Source organism: Bolinopsis microptera, chromosome 2, assembly GCF_026151205.1.
Source record: "Bolinopsis microptera isolate Bmic1 chromosome 2, MBARI_Bmic_1.0, whole genome shotgun sequence".
Lineage (NCBI taxonomy): Eukaryota > Metazoa > Ctenophora > Tentaculata > Lobata > Bolinopsidae > Bolinopsis > Bolinopsis microptera.
This window is the reverse complement of record NC_087073.1, coordinates 974,564-995,802: the sequence shown is the minus strand read 5'-3', so window position 1 is coordinate 995,802 and position 21,239 is coordinate 974,564. Positions and strand designations below refer to the sequence as shown.

General features: G+C 43.0%; 1 protein-coding gene across 4 annotated transcripts in view; it reads left to right on the top strand.

Moving 5' to 3' along the window:
- Nucleotides 1-20,121, top strand: part of LOC134826495 (colorectal mutant cancer protein-like) — a 47,348-nt gene extending 27,227 nt beyond the window's left edge. For 2 of the 4 annotated variants that reach the window (XM_063838876.1, XM_063838877.1), the window contains exons 5-11: nt 14,228-14,396; nt 14,709-14,892; nt 15,929-16,077; nt 17,149-18,260; nt 18,741-18,965; nt 19,223-19,363; nt 19,464-20,121. In XM_063838876.1, coding sequence (XP_063694946.1) covers nt 14,228-14,396; nt 14,709-14,892; nt 15,929-16,077; nt 17,149-18,260; nt 18,741-18,965; nt 19,223-19,363; nt 19,464-19,536 — 2,053 coding nt within the window. In that variant the 3' untranslated portion in view covers nt 19,537-20,121. Of the gene's footprint in view, nt 1-12,002; nt 12,083-14,227; nt 14,397-14,708; nt 14,893-15,928; nt 16,078-17,148; nt 18,273-18,740; nt 18,966-19,222; nt 19,364-19,463 lie in introns of those variants that run through there. The other 2 variants (XM_063838878.1, XR_010161706.1) reach the window with 2 other exon arrangements.
- Nucleotides 20,122-21,239: the final 1,118 nt, after the last annotated feature.

Sequence of the window (21,239 nt, the reverse complement as noted above, 5' to 3'; positions counted from 1 at the left end):
CATCATTTATCTCTGTGTAAATTTGTATTTCGTCGTGAGATCCATTGGAACTGTGGGTCCTATTTATCAGTTTTAAACCTTTATAATGCCCCGCAGAGCCATATCCACCCATGATCTCACCTCAAGTAATTAAATTGAGGCCACCAACAGTGGAAACGTCAATGAGGCATTAAAATCTCGCACGAAAAAGTAATATTGATAATTATTTTTCCATTCTTGTCAGCAAGTAATCACAACACCTCATCTCCTAAATCCTGTGTAAATATAAACCTCGTGTTTTGTTATAGTACATAGCATGTTGTGATTTGCTCCGTAGCATGTAACATTTCAAGGATTGCGACAACTTGATGAACTATTCTTCATTCTTTTCAATTTTCAGCCACATTTTTTGTTTTGCTCCGAACTACTAACCGCCGTTTAATTGGCTTTCTCAAATGTAAATACAAGATTCGTGCTAAATTCCGCCGTTATAAAGAGCTAATACTACTACTATACACACTATATACTATACAGTTGAAGTAGACTAATATTGAGTAATTGTGACGACACCTCAACAATCATCCTGACAAATTTTGAGATTTATTTCAAATTTTCTTGCCTGCTTCTTCTAGAACATCTATATTGCTATATATATATGCGGACATTTTGCTTCTCTTTAAACAACGCTTACAACCGCATCCAAGTTTTTATATTGCACAAACAAGTCTTATTTATACATTGTTTGTGCAACAGTAGATTTCAGTCAATTAGACAATGTTTTTAAAGGCTCCGCTGCGTTTTGTTTACTTTGAAATTGAAGCTTCTCAGCTGCTTTTAGGTGTAATAATATAATCGTTAATTGTTAAATTCAAACAACCAATTGTAGGCAGTATCTAGATAGAATTGTATTATCATTATACACACTACTGCTACAATTGTATTATCGGTTGAAGAAGTAATCTCCCGTTGTGGTGGATCATAATAATATCAGTGCAATTATCAGACCTAGCTGTAGTGGTAGTTATCAGTAATAATCTGAACAATTGAGCGGTGTCTACTCACGTCTCTTTGATCAATTATCCAACTTCCTGACACTCCATTCCTCCAATCAGCGGCTCTTATTTCCAGCTCAGCCAATCAGAGATCAGCATTCTAGTCACGTGATACAAACTAGCCAATTAGAGCCCTGTATTCTAGTCACGTGATACAAACTAGCCAATTAGAGCCCTGTATTCTAGTCACGTGATACAAACTAGCCAATTAGAGCCCTGTATTCTAGTCACGTGACGGTCTCTGAACTAGATGTGAGCCTTATCTGGAAGTTAATTGTAGTTACTTACTTTGTTACTTTGTAGGGTTTCATAGAATCCTCTATCGGGCCATCGAAAAAGTCGACCCCCCGGACAGTGTAGAAACTGTTTTATCACCACTCCAATCAAGCAAGGAGTTTCCATTCCGACGGCTGTATCCTGGAGCTGGAGGCTCGTCCGGAAATGACTTCACAAAGTTCGTTAAAGCTGCTTTGAATTGCATAGGATCCTCGATGGTGTGCATATGTGTTGGGATTACATTCCATAATCGAGGTCCAGTGACTGCAAATGAGTTGTCGTGTAGTGCTTGATTACGTTGACTGCTGGACTTAGCTATACTGGGCACAACTGCTTTTTGACCATGTCTGAGAGTCACCGAGAACTGGATACCAATATCATTAGGGCACTTGCAATGCAGAACTTTCCACATGTTGATGATTAGATACCGTTCTCTTCTTCTTTGCAATGACATCAGATCTAGGGCCTTTAATCTCTGCCAGTAGTTGAGGTGCTGGGTGCCATCTATTTTCGATGTAAACGTACGCTGAATCCCTTCTAGCTGTTGGATGTCCTTGTTCTTAGAGCAATTCCACAGAGGACAGCAATACTCCAGATGGCTTCTAACGAGAGACTTGTACAGAGTCATCATGGTGGCTTTGTCTCTCGTTTTGAACGCACTTAGCACCCAAGAAGCAACTTTTCCTGCGCGTTCAGCTATCCTGTTGACGTGTGGGGTCCAGGACAAATCAGCGGAAACTGTCACTCCTAGATCTTTCACCGTTTGAGTGGGGTACAGCATGTTTCCGTTAGACACTTCATATGTTTGAGCTTGGATGGCGAATGGATGATCAAACAAGGAATTCTTTGGACAATGCTTGTGAACAAGAAGCTCAAACTTATCCTCATGAAGGGCCATGTTGTTGCACTTAGCCCAATTAACAACAGAGTTGAGATCATCTTGCAGGACATCTTTGTGTTCTACCTTTATTTTAATTTACCCGCTGAATGCTGATATTATCACCTGGTTGTGTTCTAGTTTCTATCTAGTATAAGTATTCAGTATTATATCCCTGTTACCATAGTTACCACTACCTGGTAACCTTGTAATATCCCTGTATATCCCTGTATATCCCTGTATCTAACGCTTGTTTTCACGCTTATTTTCACGCTTATTTTCACCTCAATAACTCTACGAACTCCCCTCTTATTAAATTTCAGTTTATATTCCTGCCAAGAATAACGATATTCGAATCTATGTTATCGGTATTACCATCCATTAGCCACTGTTATTGTCTATCAAAACACACAGAGACACCAGGTAAGCGAGCCTCTATCAAAACACACAGAGACACCAGGTAAGCCTCTATCAAAACACACAGAGACACCAGGTAAGCCTCTATCAAAACACACAGAGACACCAGGTAAGCGAGCCTCTATCAAAACACACAGAGACACCAGGTAAGCGAGCCTCTATCAAAACACACAGAGACACCAGGTAAGCGAGCCTCTATCTGTACACACAGAGACACCAGGTAAGCGAGCCTCTATCAAAACACACAGAGACACCAGGTAAGCCTCTATCAAAACACACAGAGACACCAGGTAAGCGAGCCTCTATCAAAACACACAGAGACACCAGGTAAGCCTCTATCAAAACACACAGAGACACCAGGTAAGCGAGCCTCTATCAAAACACACAGAGACACCAGGTAAGCCTCTATCAAAACACACAGAGACACCAGGTAAGCGAGCCTCTATCAAAACACACAGAGACACCAGGTAAGCGAGCCTCTATCAAAACACACAGAGACACCAGGTAAGCCTCTATCAAAACACACAGAGACACCAGGTAAGCCTCTATCAAAACACACAGAGACACCAGGTAAGCGAGCCTCTATCAAAACACACAGAGACACCAGGTAAGCCTCTATCAAAACACACAGAGACACCAGGTAAGACTCTATCAAAACACACAGAGACACCAGGTAAGCCTCTATCAAAACACACAGAGACACCAGGTAAGCGAGCCTCTATCAAAACACACAGAGACACCAGGTAAGCCTCTATCAAAACACACAGAGACACCAGGTAAGCCTCTATCAAAACACACAGAGACACCAGGTAAGCCTCTATCAAAACACACAGAGGCACCAGGTAAGCCTCTATCAAAACACACAGAGACACCAGGTAAGCGAGCCTCTATCAAAACACACAGAGACACCAGGTAAGCCTCTATCAAAACACACAGAGACACCAGGTAAGCCTCTATCAAAACACACAGAGACACCAGGTAAGCGAGCCTCTATCAAAACACACAGAGACACCAGGTAAGCGAGCCTCTATCAAAACACACAGAGACACCAGGTAAGCGAGCCTCTATCTGTACACACAGAGACACCAGGTAAGCGAGCCTCTATCAAAACACACAGAGACACCAGGTAAGCCTCTATCAAAACACACAGAGACACCAGGTAAGCGAGCCTCTATCAAAACACACAGAGACACCAGGTAAGCCTCTATCAAAACACACAGAGACACCAGGTAAGCGAGCCTCTATCAAAACACACAGAGACACCAGGTAAGCCTCTATCAAAACACACAGAGACACCAGGTAAGCGAGCCTCTATCAAAACACACAGAGACACCAGGTAAGCGAGCCTCTATCAAAACACACAGAGACACCAGGTAAGCCTCTATCAAAACACACAGAGACACCAGGTAAGCCTCTATCAAAACACACAGAGACACCAGGTAAGCGAGCCTCTATCAAAACACACAGAGACACCAGGTAAGCCTCTATCAAAACACACAGAGACACCAGGTAAGACTCTATCAAAACACACAGAGACACCAGGTAAGCCTCTATCAAAACACACAGAGACACCAGGTAAGCGAGCCTCTATCAAAACACACAGAGACACCAGGTAAGCCTCTATCAAAACACACAGAGACACCAGGTAAGCCTCTATCAAAACACACAGAGACACCAGGTAAGCCTCTATCAAAACACACAGAGGCACCAGGTAAGCCTCTATCAAAACACACAGAGACACCAGGTAAGCGAGCCTCTATTAAAACACACAGAGACACCAGGTAAGCCTCTATCAAAACACACAGAGACACCAGGTAAGCGAGCCTCTATCAAAACACACAGAGACACCAGGTAAGCCTCTATCAAAACACACAGAGACACCAGGTAAGCGAGCCTCTATCAAAACACACAGAGACACCAGGTAAGCGAGCCTCTATCAAAACACACAGAGACACCAGGTAAGCGAGCCTCTATCAAAACACACAGAGACACCAGGTAAGCGAGCCTCTATCAAAACACACAGAGACACCAGGTAAGTGAGCCTCTATCAAAACACACAGAGACACCAGGTAAGCGAGCCTCTATCAAAACACACAGAGACCCAGGTAAGCGAGCCTCTATCAAAACACACAGAGACACCAGGTAAGTGAGCCTCTATCAAAACACACAGAGACACCAGGTAAGTGAGCCTCTATCAAAACACACAGAGACACCAGGTAAGCGAGCCTCTATCAAAACACACAGAGACACCAGGTAAGCGAGCCTCTATCAAAACACACAGAGACACCAGGTAAGCCTCTATCAAAACACACAGAGACACCAGGTAAGTGAGCCTCTATCAAAACACACAGAGACACCAGGTAAGCGGGCCTCTATCAAAACACACAGAGACACCAGGTAAGCCTCTATCAAAACACACAGAGACACCAGGTAAGCCTCTATCAAAACACACAGAGACACCAGGTAAGCCTCTATCAAAACACACAGAGACACCAGGTAAGCGAGCCTCTATCAAAACACACAGAGACACCAGGTAAGCGAGCCTCTATCAAAACACACAGAGACACCAGGTAAGCCTCTATCAAAACACACAGAGACACCAGGTAAGCGAGCCTCTATCTGTACAGACTCTGCTAGAATTGCTGCGAAACCGCGTCTGACCTACAGTTTATTTGCGGTTTATTCCATATTAAAACAAAAGAAGACAACACGCGTTTGCCAGGCATTGCACTCCTGAAATTCATTTACTCACAGACTTACTTTAGAACATAAAGCTGATCTCAGATCCTTAGTTGATGGTTACGTTATGTAATAGCTGATCCCGGAACAGGAAATTAGCTAAAAACTCTTCCTCGTAACCAACATGACAATCCTGTAGGTAACGCACCTACAGGATATCTATATCAGCTAGATCGACTTGAGGTTTGAGCGTGTAATTGACAAAATTCACTTGTCAGTCAGCTACTGATCGTATCTCTTCCAATTTGTTCTCGAAACATATTCTTAGAATTCTCTCCAACAAGTTTATTAGTTTTTCAGTTTGCTGCACATGCAGGCAGATCAGTAAACTGATTACGAAAAGCTGACCAGCAAATGATCTGCGGATTTACCCGTTGTTCTAGTAACTAACTAATTAGTTACAACCCCCACACCACTGTAACTAACTAATTTTATCAGTTTAATATTTCAAAATGTGGTTAAGTTTTAAAACTTTAATCGTTAATCTTAACCGAAAGTTAACCGACGGATCTTGTAAAATAGACTACCAGCCTAGTACCACACCACCTGGTAACCTGGTAACCTGGTAACCTGGTAACCTGGTAACCACCACCAGCCAGCAGGAAAAGTGTTGTTGTACTCCCCCTGGTAACCTGGTAACCTGGTAACCTGGTAACCTGGTAACCACCACCAGCCAGCAGGAAAAGTGTTGTTGTACTCCCCCTGGTAACCTGGTAACCTGGTAACCTGGTAACCTGGTAACCACCACCAGCCAGCAGGAAGAGTGTTGTTGTACTCCCCCTAGTAAACTGGTAACCTGGTAACCTGGTAACCTGGTAACCACCACCAGCCAGCAGGAAGAGTGTTGTTGTACTCCCCCTAGTAAACTGGTAACCTGGTAACCTGGTAACCTGGTAACCACCACCAGCCAGCAGGAAGAGTGTTGTTGTACTCCCCCTGGTAACCTGGTAACCTGGTAACCTGGTAACCTGGTAACCTGGTAACCACCACCAGCCAGCAGGAAGAGTGTTGTTGTACTCCCCCTAGTAAACTGGTAACCTGGTAACCTGGTAACCTGGTAACCACCACCAGCCAGCAGGAAGAGTGTTGTTGTACTCCCCCTGGTAACCTGATAACCTGGTAACCTGGTAACCACCACCAGCCAGCAGGAAGAGTGTTGTTGTACTGGTAACCTGGTAACCTGGTAACCTGGTAACCTGGTAACCACCACCAGCCAGCAGGAAAAGTGTTGTTGTACTCCCCCTGGTAACCTGGTAACCTGGTAACCTGGTAACCTGGTAACCTGGTAACCTGGTAACCTGGTAACCACCACCAGCCAGCAGGAAGAGTGTTGTTGTACTCCCCCTGGTAACCTGGTAACCTGGTAACCTGGTAACCTGGTAACCTGGTAACCACCACCAGCCAGCAGGAAGAGTGTTGTTGTACTCCCCCCCCCCCCCCCCCCCCCCTGTAGCTTGTTTTGTTGTTTAGATAGTATCCTCCACGCTCCCATTAATCCCCGCAATTAGGTGCACCACCTCCCTCACCTGTCAATAATGTCTACTACATTTCCTCGGGTATCTCTCTAGTTCCTTCCGTTAGTGGTTTGTTAGTGCTGTTTGAGTAAGGTAGGTGTGGTTACAACTGTCACCTGATATCCACTGAGGCTGCATGTTTATCAGTACGGTAGAGGGGTACTTAATAGTCTCCTTTGTTGTTTTCGCTAAGTTCTTTGAGCAGCGAGCTCGCCTTCTTTGATCTTTTTACCTAAAAATACTGGGTATTTGTTAGGTTTAACAAGTATCTCCTTGAGCTGGGTTCAAAATGGCCAAATACGATTATCGAAGGAATAAGATTGTTCAGAACTTGGTCTACTAAATTAGTAGACCAAGTTCTGAACAATCTTAGACCGTCTACTTGGACAAGTATTAAATACTATCCAATATCACATTTTATTCAGTTGAAACCATTATCCGGGGGTTCGCGTTAAATAAAACGAATTTAAATCCGGGTTAGGGGGGGGGGGGGGGGGGGTACACTACACTGTCTAAGATATCATATAAACACCCGAATTGGCAATCCATCTCTGTTTATGAAGTGGAGAGGGGAGGGGGCCAGTGGAGATGTCGGGAACTTTGACCAGAGTCACACAGTGACACACACACACATACGGGCAGTCCGCAGTGTGCGTCTAACTGCTGCCACCACCCCGTGATTCTCATTTGTAAGACTCTTGATGGGTGACATGTGTTCATTATTCATTTCTGAATTACGTCTTGCAGAGTAGACATGTGTTATATTCTGTCTACTAATACATGTGTCCACTGTCTATCACTCCCTTATATGGGCTTCACGTGGTGTTACTAGTTACTACACTTCATACTGTCTAATCTCCTAACCAATCAGACTCCTCAACTGCAGTCACGTGGTCTATACTAGGTCACGTGGTCACCTAGTCACGTGGTTTAGGTTAGAACTCCTTATTTTACTGCACCTCAGTATCTGGCGGAGTGCCAACAATAGTGCTGGGTAGTTGGGCACATGCCAGAAAGAGGGGGTTGTATATCCTGTACTCATCACGTGACACTCTACTACCTGAGGTCACGTGATCTGAGGTCACGTGATCACAGTTTCCCGCCATTTGTCAATTTAGCCACTATTTCCTGCTACCTACATGTGTAGTGTTTACTGTATGCCTAGTTCTCCTGTGTTTATTTAGGCCTCTACTCTCTGATTTAACCCTGTTTTTGCTAAACTCAGTCGCATTTTGGTTTTTGTCGCTTAGCCATCTATCGCTGACTTTGGCATGATTCCAAATGCGAGAGAATTTCCAATAGCTATAATTTATCAGCTTCATGGATCGAAAATTTAAACCATTAGACATTTTGATTTACCGCAAACAAACTGGATTAAATTATCTAAGTTCAAATAGCCGACTGGTCTATTATAAATACTATTATTTAAAAATCTTATTTGAATTTTTATTGGCTACTCCCTCATTTTATTCCCGTCCTATTTTAAAAGTCTGAGTATCATAAACTCGAGTTCAGGTCCTTAAAATCAAATTTTGGTTGTTGGTTAGTGAGTCGTTATATTGCGGTGCAAGCTGACAGGAGAATATCCCTGACAGGAGATTGCCCTGAGTATGGGGTGGGTTACTAACTACTACTACTAACCTACTCTAACCTAACTAACCTACTTGTTACTAACAACTACACCTACTTTTATTCTCTTCGTCACGTTTAGTTGACATCCACGACCCCTTAAACCGGAAGCGAGGATTGTACTAGTTATGAATTGTTGATTGTAGGGATTGGGCTGATTTTTAATCCATGATTATATTTGCTGAGGTATTGTTTGATGATAAGATTTTGTTATTTGTGGTTAAGTTCTCCATGCCAGGTTTAGACAACTGATTCCGCGGATAAAATAACAGAATCAGACAGCATGACACAATTGTTATTTTAGCCTTTTTGAGTGCCTGTCACTGGTTTTAAGTGTCCCAAAATCCCCAGGTTTTCTGAGCGGCTTATCTGTTAAACTCAGCTGTAAATGAAGGTTAGCAAGTCTCAATAGCCCAGCAAGGCTTCTGGCTCGCGGTACAAAACTCACACCAAGAAGCAGTCTTCTGCACAATTATCTTATAATTTGTGTGATTATTGTAAATTTACCTTTATTTGATATGTCTAAATCTACCTCCTGACAATGTGTTGTATGTAATATGTAGTCGGGTCCTAGCAGCGCCTCCGCAAGCAACCCTAGCAGCACCTGGTTCTCCCCCTTTTGTTGGTTACTTTAATCGCTCATCTGTTATTATAGGCACCGTTATAATGTTCATTCATAATCATTGTTATGTTCATTTTGTAATGGCTTGTTTAATGCCACGCCCGTCAAGGAGGGATATTTTAAGATTCTTCCCCGGGAAAACTCGCAGAGATCTGTCAACTTAGTTAGTGTGCTGTAATTTATAGTCAGGCTAGTAGTAGAAGTATTATTAGTAGTCAGGCTTCGTAGATCTGGAAACTTGTGACACTTGTGGGGAGGTAACATGTGACACTTGTGGGGAGGTAACATGTGACACTTGTGGGGAGGTTACATGTGACACTTGTGGGGAGGTAACATGTGACACTTGTGGGGATGTAACATGTGACACTTGTGGGGAGGTAACATGTGACACTTGTGGGGAGGTAACATGTGACACTTGTGGGGAGGTAAGATGTGACACTTGTGGGGAGGTAACATGTGACACTTGTGGGGAGGTAACATGTGACACTTGTGGGGAGGTAACATGTGACACTTGTGGGGAGGTAACATGTGACACTTGTGGGGAGGTAACATGTGACACTTGTGGGGAGGTAACATGTGACACTTGTGGGGAGGTAACATGTGACACTTGTGGGGAGGTAACATGTGACACTTGTGGGGAGGTAACATGTGACACTTGTGGGGAGGTAACATGTGACACTTGTGGGGAGGTAACATGTGACACTTGTGGGGAGGTAACATGTGACACTTGTGGGGAGGTAACATGTGACACTTGTGGGGAGGTAACATGTGACACTTGTGGGGAGGTAACATGTGACACTTGTGGGGAGGTAACATGTGACACTTGTGGGGAGGTAACATGTGACACTTGTGGGGAGGTAACATGTGACACTTGTGGGGAGGTAACATGTGACACTTGTGGGGAGGTAACATGTGACACTTGTGGGGAGGTAACATGTGACACTTGTGGGGAGGTAACATGTGACACTTGTGGGAAGGTAACATGTGACACTTGTGGGGAGGTAACATGTGACACTTGTGGGGAGGTAACATGTGACACTTGTGGGGAGGTAACATGTGACACTTGTGGGGAGGTAACATGTGACACTTGTGGGGAGGTAACATGTGACACTTGTGGGGAGGTAACATGTGACACTTGTGGGGATGTAACATGTGACACTTGTGGGGAGGTAACATGTGACACTTGTGGGGAGGTAACATGTGACAAGTGACATACCAATCAGCTTTCAGCAGTCACCAATCAAAACCCAGAATCACTGTCACGTGTCAAAACAACGAGGTCTCACCTCCCAACCACTTTAATACATTAACTCTAGAACATTTCCTTCACAGTGCAAGTAATAAGCACCATTCCTTCCAGCACTGGATTTAGTGTGACTCCTGACTTGCTATTGGCCCCCCCCTCCCCACCGACCAGTTCCTGGTTTTACTAAATAATTAACCCAGCTGTGTGGAATTATTTTCATATTTTCATACGTTTAATGTTATGCTTGTTGCCCGCACGACGAACTGGTTTTCTATTTCTTTTAGTGACGGAATTATTGAATTATATCACCAGTTGTATTAGTTTTTACCTACTTATGAATGGATATTCATGAACCCATTACCTGTGCGATCAGTTTAATTAGATTCCTCTCCCTGGCTGATTTTATTAGTGATCACGGGTCATTGACACAGAAATTGGCAGACTCGTGTCCCTAGTTTCGCTAAAGTGACTTTCTAATTCCGTGCCCTCAGTAGTTAGGTAGGTAGTAGGTATACATACCTATATACAGTAGGTAGGTAGGTTCATCAGTACTTTTATTCACTTAACTGCTCTTTGAAGTCCACATATTTTCTGGAAATCTGTCAAAAAGGACGTATCAATTTGTCATCGTTAAACAATCATATATCAGGGAAGTACCTTAGTGCAAGAAATATAGGCGGCAAGAATATAAGGCGCTAGAAATTAAGGCGGCAAGAAATTAAGGCGATATTTTTTTCGGAAAAAATACGATTTTTGATCGCAAATTTGGTTATAGTTTTGGTCGAAATAGTGTCAATTTTATTCTTTTATCAGTCTATAAAGCATAGAAATCTGTTTAAAAATACGATATATTGGACATTGGTCACATAAAAACTAAATGGTGCATGCACATCTTGGTTATGGATTGCAGCTGCTGGAGATATATGACTCTGATGAAGAAGGAGAAGACGAGAATATTAATTGATATATTAATGTATTTAGACTCAAGTTAATTTATTTTAAATATGTATTTCATTGAATTCTAGCAAATAACGAAATCGACATGTAAATTTAAAATAATAAAATCACACGAAAATTTCTTATGAAAAAATCGCAAGAAAAAAAATTAAGGCGGTTAGAAATTACGGTGGTCAGATATTAAGGCGGCAAGAAATTAAGGCGATTTTGTCAGAATCGCCTTAATTTCTTGCCGCCTATATTTCTTGCACTAAGGTATATTTTAAAAAGGGAAGGTGACTGATAGCTAGAATAGGTCGGGGGCACTGTTGGTTATCAACTCTATAATAAATCTAATTTGTTCTTTTGCTCACGAAGTTCAATGAAGAATCTCTAAAATTGGAAACTATTTAGAACTATCCTCGAACCTCTGTTTTTCTTTTTGGATTGGCGGTTTTTGTCATGGTTTCTTTGATTTCCGCTGTAATTCGTCAATTTTCATCAATAGGGTTTGGTTTGGTTTAAAACATTGCAATTCTTCTCACGCATAGTCAGACGATAGTTTAAAAACCACACATTTTATAGCCCTTCCATCATTTTTTAGTCATAATTTACATATTTGCATAAATTTCGCTTTGAAATGTTTTCCTCTCAAACTGCTTATTTTCTATAAATGTTTTATTTTGTACAATTATTGAAACTAAGTTAAACCAATAGAGAAATGTAAGATATGCCTTGCTATATTGAGCAGATTAACATCAACAACAAAAATGCTAAAAGGACGAAAAAGAAAAGGTGTGTATTGTGCTATAAATGATAATATTTATGAGGGAGCACATGAAATTGACCTCCGTTCTTATGTCTTGCGATATATGATTACTCTAGTAACTCTATAACACCTTAATTATGTGGCTCGAAACATATATTTTATAAATTTGTCACCTTGTGTGAATTATGAGATGTCACAAATTTGTGAATAATATGGTATCACAAGACAGGCTTTGAAGCCACCCAGGTATACTAACCTCCCCTCTACCCAGGTATACTAACCTCCCCTCTACCCAGGTATACTAACCTCCCCTCTACCCAGGTATACTAACCTCCCCTCTACCCAGGTATACTAACCTCCCCTCTACCCAGGTATACTAACCTCCCCTCTACCCAGGTATACTAACCTCCCCTCTACCCAGGTATACTAACCTCCCCTCTACACAGGTATACTAACCTCCCCTCTACCCAGGTATACTAACCTCCCCTCTACCCAGGTATACTAACCTCCCCTCTACCCAGGTATACTAACCTCCCCTCTACCCAGGTATACTAACCTCCCCTCTACCCAGGTATACTAACCTCCCCTCTACCCAGGTATACTAACCTCCCCTCTACCCAGGTATACTAACCTCCCCTCTACCCAGGTATACTAACCTCCCCTCTACCCAGGTATACTAACCTCCCCTCTACCCAGGTATACTAACCTCCCCTCTACCCAGGTATACTAACCTCCCCTCTACCCAGGTATACTAACCTCCCCTCTACCCAGGTATACTAACCTCCCCTCTACCCAGGTATACTAACCTCCCCTCTACCCAGGTATACTAACCTCCCCTCTACCCAGGTATACTAACCTCCCCTCTACCCAGGTATACTAACCTCCCCTCTACCCAGGTATACTAACCTCCCCTCTACCCAGGTATACTAACCTCCCCTCTACCCAGGTATACTAACCTCCCCTCTACCCAGGTATACTAACCTCCCCTCTACCCAGGTATACTAACCTCCCCTCTACCCAGGTATACTAACCTCCCCTCTACCCAGGTATACTAACCTCCCCTCTACCCAGGTATACTAACCTCCCCTCTACCCAGGTATACTAACCTCCCCTCTACCCAGGTATACTAACCTCCCCTCTACCCAGGTATACTAACCTCCCCTCTACCCAGGTATACTAACCTCCCCTCTACCCAGGTATACTAACCTCCCCTCTACCCAGGTATACTAACCTCCCCTCTACCCAGGTATACTAACCTCCCCTCTACCCAGGTATACTAACCTCCCCTCTACCCAGGTATACTAACCTCCCCTCTACCCAGGTATACTAACCTCCCCTCTACCCAGGTATACTAACCTCCCCTCTACCCAGGTATACTAACCTCCCCTCTACCCAGGTATACTAACCTCCCCTCTACCCAGGTATACTAACCTCCCCTCTACCCAGGTATACTAACCTCCCCTCTACCCAGGTATACTAACCTCCCCTCTACCCAGGTATACTAACCTCCCCTCTACCCAGGTATACTAACCTCCCCTCTACCCAGGTATACTAACCTCCCCTCTACCCAGGTATACTAACCTCCCCTCTACCCAGGTATACTAACCTCCCCTCTACCCAGGTATACTAACCTCCCCTCTACCCAGGTATACTAACCTCCCCTCTACCCAGGTATACTAACCTCCCCTCTACCCAGGTATACTAACCTCCCCTCTACCCAGGTATACTAACCTCCCCTCTACCCAGGTATACTAACCTCCCCTCTACCCAGGTATACTAACCTCCCCTCTACCCAGGTATACTAACCTCCCCTCTACCCAGGTATACTAACCTCCCCTCTACCCAGGTATACTAACCTCCCCTCTACCCAGGTACACTAACCTCCCCTCTACCCAGGTATACTAACCTCCCCTCTACCCAGGTATACTAACCTCCCCTCTACCCAGGTATACTAACCTCCCCTCTACCCAGGTATACTAACCTCCCTTCTACCCAGGTATACTAACCTCCCCTCTACCCAGGTATACTAACCTCCCCTCTACCCAGGTATACTAACCTCCCCTCTACCCAGGTATACTAACCTCCCCTCTACCCAGGTATACTAACCTCCCCTCTACCCAGGTATACTAACCTCCCCTCTACCCAGGTATACTAACCTCCCCTCTACCCAGGTATACTGGACATGAAGAACGAGTCATACTCTTTAAAGATGGAGCAGATAAGTGCAGACAGTGTTCCAAACTGCAACAGGAGCTGGCGCGAACAGAGGCGGAAATGGTAAACATTCTGACGGAGGTGCAACAGGCTAGAAAGAGTAGTAAAATACTGGACAGTCTCAAGGTACGTGTTAGGGGTGCTACGCGTACGTGGGAGCCGGGGGTGGTACGTGGGGGCCGGGGGTGGTACGTGGGGGCCGGGTGGTATGTGGGGGCCGGGTGGTATGTGGGGGCCGGGTGGTATGTGGGGGCCGGGTGGTACGTGGGGGCCGGGGGGGGGCCGGGTGGTACGTGGTGGCCGGGGGTTGGGGGTGTTACGTGGTGGCCGGGGGTGGTTAGGGTTGGTTAGTTTTAGTTGTTACTCTGGAAATTATTTAGATAGCAATGTTCCACGTATTATTACTTTATTTTGTAATCATGTACCTCATGTTTTTAGAACCAGCTGACTAAGTCCGAGTCAGATCTAGAGCGCTCTGAGATCCAGCTGGAACAGACAGTGAGTGAACTGAGATCAGCTAAAATAAGTCACAATGAGGCCGGACAGCTGAAGGATGTGTACAGGAAGAAGTGTGAAGCTTATCTTAGACAGAGGAAGGATATAGAGGAGCAGATCAGTGAAGGTAGGGCTAGTTTAGGGGGGGGGCGGGGGGGGGGGCTGGGGGTAGTTTAGGGGGGGGGCGGGGGTAGTTTAGGGGGGGGGGGGGATGGGCGGGGGTAGTTTAGGGGGGGGCGGGGGGTAGTTTAGGTGCATGTTTACAAACAGTCGTGTATCATCTCTATTGAAATTATAATATCATTCGTTATTGTATCATTGGTTATACAGATAAGTATTATAATTGTGTTAGATATGTTAAATAGAGATAAGTATTATAATTGTGTTAGAGATGTTAAATAGAGATAAGTATTATAATTGTGTTAGAGATGTTAAATAGAGATAAGTATTATAATTGTGTTAGAGATGTTAAATAGAGATAAGTATTATAATTGTGTTAGAGATGTTAAATAGAGATAAGTATTATAATTGTGTTAGAGATGTTAAATACAGATAAGTATTATAATTGTGTTAGATATGTTAAACAGAGATAAGTATTATAATTGTGTTAGAGCTGTTAAATAGAGATAAGTATTATAATTGTGTTAGATATGTTAAATAGAGATAAGTATTATAATTGTGTTAGAGATGTTAAATAGAGATAAGTATTATAATTGTGTTAGAGATGTTAAATAGAGATAAGTATTATAATTGTGTTAGAGATGTTAAATAGAGATAAGTATTATGATTGTGTTAGAGATGTTAAATAGAGATAAGTATTATAATTGTGTTAGAGATGTTAAATAGAGATACGTATTATAATTGTGTTAGAGATGTTAAATAGAGATAAGTATTATAATTGTGTTAGAGATGTTAAATAGAGATAAGTATTATAATTGTGTTAGAGATGTTAAATAGAGATAAGTATTATAATTGTGTTAGAGATGTTAAATAGAGATAAGTATTATAATTGTGTTAGAGATGTTAAATAGAGATAAGTATTATAATTGTGTTAGAGATGTTAAATACAGATAAGTATTATAATTGTGTTAGAGATGTTAAATAGAGATAAGTAATAATTGTGCACAATAATTTTTCAACTTCTCTTATAATCTTATCTCTAGGTAGTTTGGAGGGAGTAATGAAGGTAATGAAGGAGCCCCTGACGCTTGACGACGCTTCACTGGGCCCAGAGAGTGAGACTAGAGAGGAACTAGCGTGGAAGTTACAAAGTTACGAGGAGCAAATCAAGCAGCTTAGCGAGGAAAACAAGGTCAGTTCTTGACATCTCTCATCCAGATACTTACTTACTTGGGTTACTTGGGGTTGCTTCATAGATCCTCTATCGGGTCATCAGAACGGCTGACCACCCGTGCAGCGAAGTTGCTGTCTTTTCTGCGCTCCAGTTCAATAACGAATTCCCGTTCTGGCAACAATATCCAGTAACAGGAGGTTCGTCCGGAATAGATGTAACAAACTCCGTCAACAATGACTTGAAACGTAGGGGGTCCTCGATAAGGTGCAGGTTTGCGGGAATGATGTTCCACAATCGAGGCCCCATCACTACAAATGAGCTGTCAAAGATCGATTGATTCCTTTGGCTACTGGACGTTGACAAGCTAGGGACTACTGCAGTATACTGCTTTCTGGCCATAACGGAGTGTATCTGTAAACTGAACGTTGACATCATTAGGACACTTCTTGTGTAGGATCTTCCACATATGAATGATAGTGTAACGTTCTCTCCTCCGTTGAAGTGACATCAATTTTAAGGCCTTCAGTCTCTGCCAATAGTTCAGATGTTGCACACCATGTATTTTGGACGTAAATGTACGTTGTACTCCCTCTAGCTCAGCGATATCAGCTTGCTTAGTTGAATTCCAGAGGGGACAACAGTACTCGAGATGGCTTCTGACTAATGACTTGTAGAGGGTCAGCATAGTGATCTTGTTTCTCGATCTAAAAGCGCTCAGAACCCAAGAGGCAACTTTACGGGCACGATCTGCTATCATAGTAACATGTGAGCTCCAAGACAAGTCCGCCGAGATCATACATGTAGATCTGCTTTGTTCCCTGGACGTGGACAAAGATGTTCAGGCTTGTAGAGCTCCTAGTTTACATACTGGTTATTAGGTTACTAGCTGGTTACTAGGTTACTACCTGGTTACTAGGTTACTACCTGGTTTCTAAGTTACATTAATCATTATACATTGTTTTTGGTAGTGCCTCCCACGCTCCTGTTATCGTTAATATAGATTCTTCCTCCGTATATTATTACACAATATACACATGCTCTTCCTCTTAACGCCTCTTCCTCTTAAAGTCTTAACGCCTCTTCCTTCAGGAGTTAAGAAAACGAGGCGGTTCCCCGTCTAAAGGAGAAAGAAAAGAGACGAGAGAAGAGGAAGAGCTGAGTCTAGAACAGCAGCTGTCTGACAAAGCAGTAATAAACACAGAAGTGTCCCGAGCAGCGGACGCAGGTGTTATGGACACGGACACTGCCTCGTCCCTCTCAGAGGCACTGCAGGACTGCAACTCAGTGCGTGACGTCATAAAGACCCTATTCAGCCACGGGTCTGCTCAGGTAGACAAGAAGATGAAGGAGAGAGAGTTACAGCTGGAGAGACAGAACACTAAGGTAGAACATCTTAAGAGTCAGATAGATGTAATGGCGCTAACTTTAGCAGAGAGTAAAGGGTATGCAGATAAGCTGAGTATGCTTGTAGGCCAGTATGACGCCGGTAATAGCGCTCTTAGTCTGGCTGTAAAGTACACTGAAATGGCACTGGAAGTATCTGAAGTTCTCAACCTCCTCTCAGACTCAGAACAGAATGTTTTGTTAGCGAACTGCAACAAAGCAGGCCCTGACACTAAACTAGCTAGTGGAACTGGTAAAGTGACGATAGAGAGGAAGCGAGCCATGAACAACAGACGTCAGGTGGAGATGAGAGCAAAGTCTCTTCTCCAGAAACTAGAGAAAACACTAGAGGACCCGTCAGGAGTTTGGGAGACTATGAGTAACAGTACCCACACCAGCAAACAAAGTAACGGGGCTAGCAGTGTAGGCTCTCACAGCTCTGCTGCAGAGATTGAGATATCTCAGAGTGAGATCCTCCGCTTCAAGGAGTATAAGGAGCAGCTTAAAGGACACAAAAATGCGCTGAAAGCCACAATTATAGACCTAGATACCAGCATTCTTCATCCAGATTCCGATGTTCCTAAAACTAACTCCAAGACAGATCTTAGACTGGATCTGGAGCACGCTGTGATGCTACAGGAACTGAACTGCGCTAAAGAAGAGAGGGCTGAAATGAAGGCTATGGCTTACCTCGCACAACAAGAGCTGAGAACATTGGAGCTGCGTTTAGAGGCAGCTAAACTACAAGAACAGGGCTTTAAGACTCAGATGAGCTACTACAAGACAGAGTGGAGAGAGGAACTAAGGAAGAGAAGGAGGTTAGCTAAACAGTATAGTTACCCCTAGTTACCTCCTAGTTACCTCCTAGTTACCACCTAGTTACCCCTGGTTACCTCCTAGTTACCTCCTAGTTACCACCTAGTTACCACCTAGTTACCCCTAGTTACCTCCTAGTTACCACCTAGTTACCCCTAGTTACCTCCTAGTTACATCCTAGTTACCTCCTAGTTACCTCCTAGTTACCTCCTAGTTACCCCTAGTTACCACCTAGTTACCTCCTAGTTACCACCTAGTTACCACCTAGTTACCTCCTAGTTACCACCTAGTTACCACCTAGTTACCTCCTAGTTACCTCCTAGTTACCACCTAGTTACCACCTAGTTACCACCTAGTTACCCCTAGTTACCACCTAGTTACCACCTAGTTACCCCTAGTTACCACCTAGTTACCACCTAGTTACCCCTAGTTACCACCTAGTTACCTCCTAGTTATCACCTAGTTACCACCTATTATTACAGGTTAGCTAAAGAAGTGAAAGCTAGGAACACTGGCGAACCTAACCCAGAGGAGTTTACTTTGGAGATGGAGTTGTCTGAGGCACTCAAGAGGGAGAAGAAACTGAAAGTGAAGATGGCAGAGTTAACGGAGACGATAGAGAGACTGTCTAGGAACGCAGAAATGAGGCACACCCAACAAGGAACCTATATCAGCGACCTTAAGAGAACTAACGAGGCCCTGACCAGGTTAGTAACCAGGTAACCAGGTAACCAGGTAACCAGGTAACCAGGTAACCAGGTAACCAGGTAACCAGGTAACCAGGTAATGAGGCACACCCAACAAGGAACTTATATCAGCGACCTTGAGAGAACTAACGAGGCCCTGACCAGGTTTGTGGAGAAAAAGGTATATTTCTAATAGTTCATGCAGGACACTTCCTTATCATCAGCATTTCAATTGTACTATAATTAAATATCTCAGTCTTACTGTTACTAACTCTCAGTGCCTACGATAAGAGTAAGAAGAAACATGCATTATCCCTCAAGAAACTGGAAGCTCAAATCACTCAGCTTGTAGCGCAACACGAACGTGAAACTAAACACTCTGCAGATCAGAGCAAACATGAAGAATTAGCTAACAATAGGTTAGTTCAGGATGTCCTGATTTTTCTATCTTCACTGTTTTCCTACTGTGTTTTTATTATGGGCACTGTTTATCTTCTTTAATTCTAACGTTTCTTGCAGGTTATCCTACTTTGAAGAGAGAAGTTGTAGCAGTTTTGGAAGTCAGGGACACGGGGAGGAGACAGAACTGTGAGACATGGTTACCATGGCAACTATACTGTTGTCATGTGTATAGTACCCAACACGTCAGACAGAGTTCGCAGTGAAATTAAGTTAAAGATTTTACCTTTTGCCAGAAACTATTCTCATTTGTTTGAGAGCGACTTCTTTATACCGAGTCGCTAGATTCATATGTCAACACAATCTGTTGGAAGCAGAAAAAAACTTGTAAATTATGATTCAGCCATAACTTAAACATTGAATTTTTATTTTGACTGACAATTTCTGTATACTTTTTAAAGATTAAATATATTTATACGGTATTGCAATATGCTATTAGCGTGAATTTAAGAATATTTATGGAAATGGTACAAATACCTCAACATTTGGAATATGAATATTCTCCAACATCTGTTTGCAAATTAGATTTGACATCTGATTAAACGCATTTACTAATTAAATTCTTGATTGAAAAATAATTAAGTTGTAGTATAGAACAGATACATTTAATTTCTATTTATAAAGTTTTTTTTTGGTTGAAAGGTAGATTAAGAATAAGATATCATCATTATATTAATGTACCATGTACAAGTTTGAATGTTCAATTTACTTTCATTAAGTTTTGCAGAAAAATAGTTTAGTTAATGGTTTAATTGACCGGTAATCATATCTAAAAGTACTGCATCTCGACGATCTAATGAAGCATTATTGGATGCGCGGCGCGGCCCAGTAAATCATCGCGCTACAAGTGAAATCCTTAATCACTGACCCAGACTCCAAGTCCAATTTTACCTTGCTAAAAAAAGTAAAACGAATATCTGAGCTGTTTAGGGTTAAAATTCTCCCCTAGCGAAATTGAATATCGGCGAAAAACTGTCTCGATCACGTGATATGACCATATAATAATATAAGGAAGTTGGTCTAATACAACCAGCAGTTTTTTGTCATACGTTGTATGACCCGCCGCGCACGAAGTGCGCGGCTCCCCCTGTATCGTCAGGACCATAGTGAAACGACCGTGGGGGTCACAACGTGATACAAGCAGTTTCAACTCCTGGAAGTTGGAAAATTGGAATTTTCGTTACTGTGGTTGCAAGAAGCATAATTGGATGCGCGTTACTGGGCCGCGCTCAGCCTGTCATTCCGCCTAATCTCTATATGTTTATGAACATAATAGCCTGAGGTCCCCAGGTAAGATGCGCGGTGCGGCCCAGTAACGAATCGCGCTTCACCTAACCATGTCCTTTCACGCCACTGCGGGCGCGTTTGTTTCACAAGGCAGGGATCAGGCAGAAGCGCGCCACTGCAAGCGCAAGGGCTCTGGATAGAGCAAGCATCGCGCTACAATGCATGAGCCGCACCGTGCATTAAATAAAATTTTTCAAAACTTACCCCATTTCATGAAGGCACAGGTTATATCTCCACCAAAAGCACATTCAATTTTATACGTATGAAATATGTCTATATTTATAACTTGCTTAATTCAGCACTATGTTGGCGTTCTACGACTTGACCATTGTTAATGGTCTGGCCCGGCGCGCGCTACTTCGTAGCACTTGCCGTCGAGAAGAAAGCGGCGCGCGCTACTTCGAAGAAATTTAGACGAGTAACATCCGTCAATCTACGACCGAAATTAAACGGGGAATCGTTCAAAATCACTTATGACTTACGAGGCACCTTGACAAAAGCTACTCACGTTATTGTTCTTTTCACGGAGAAATGAGTCTTTTTAATGTT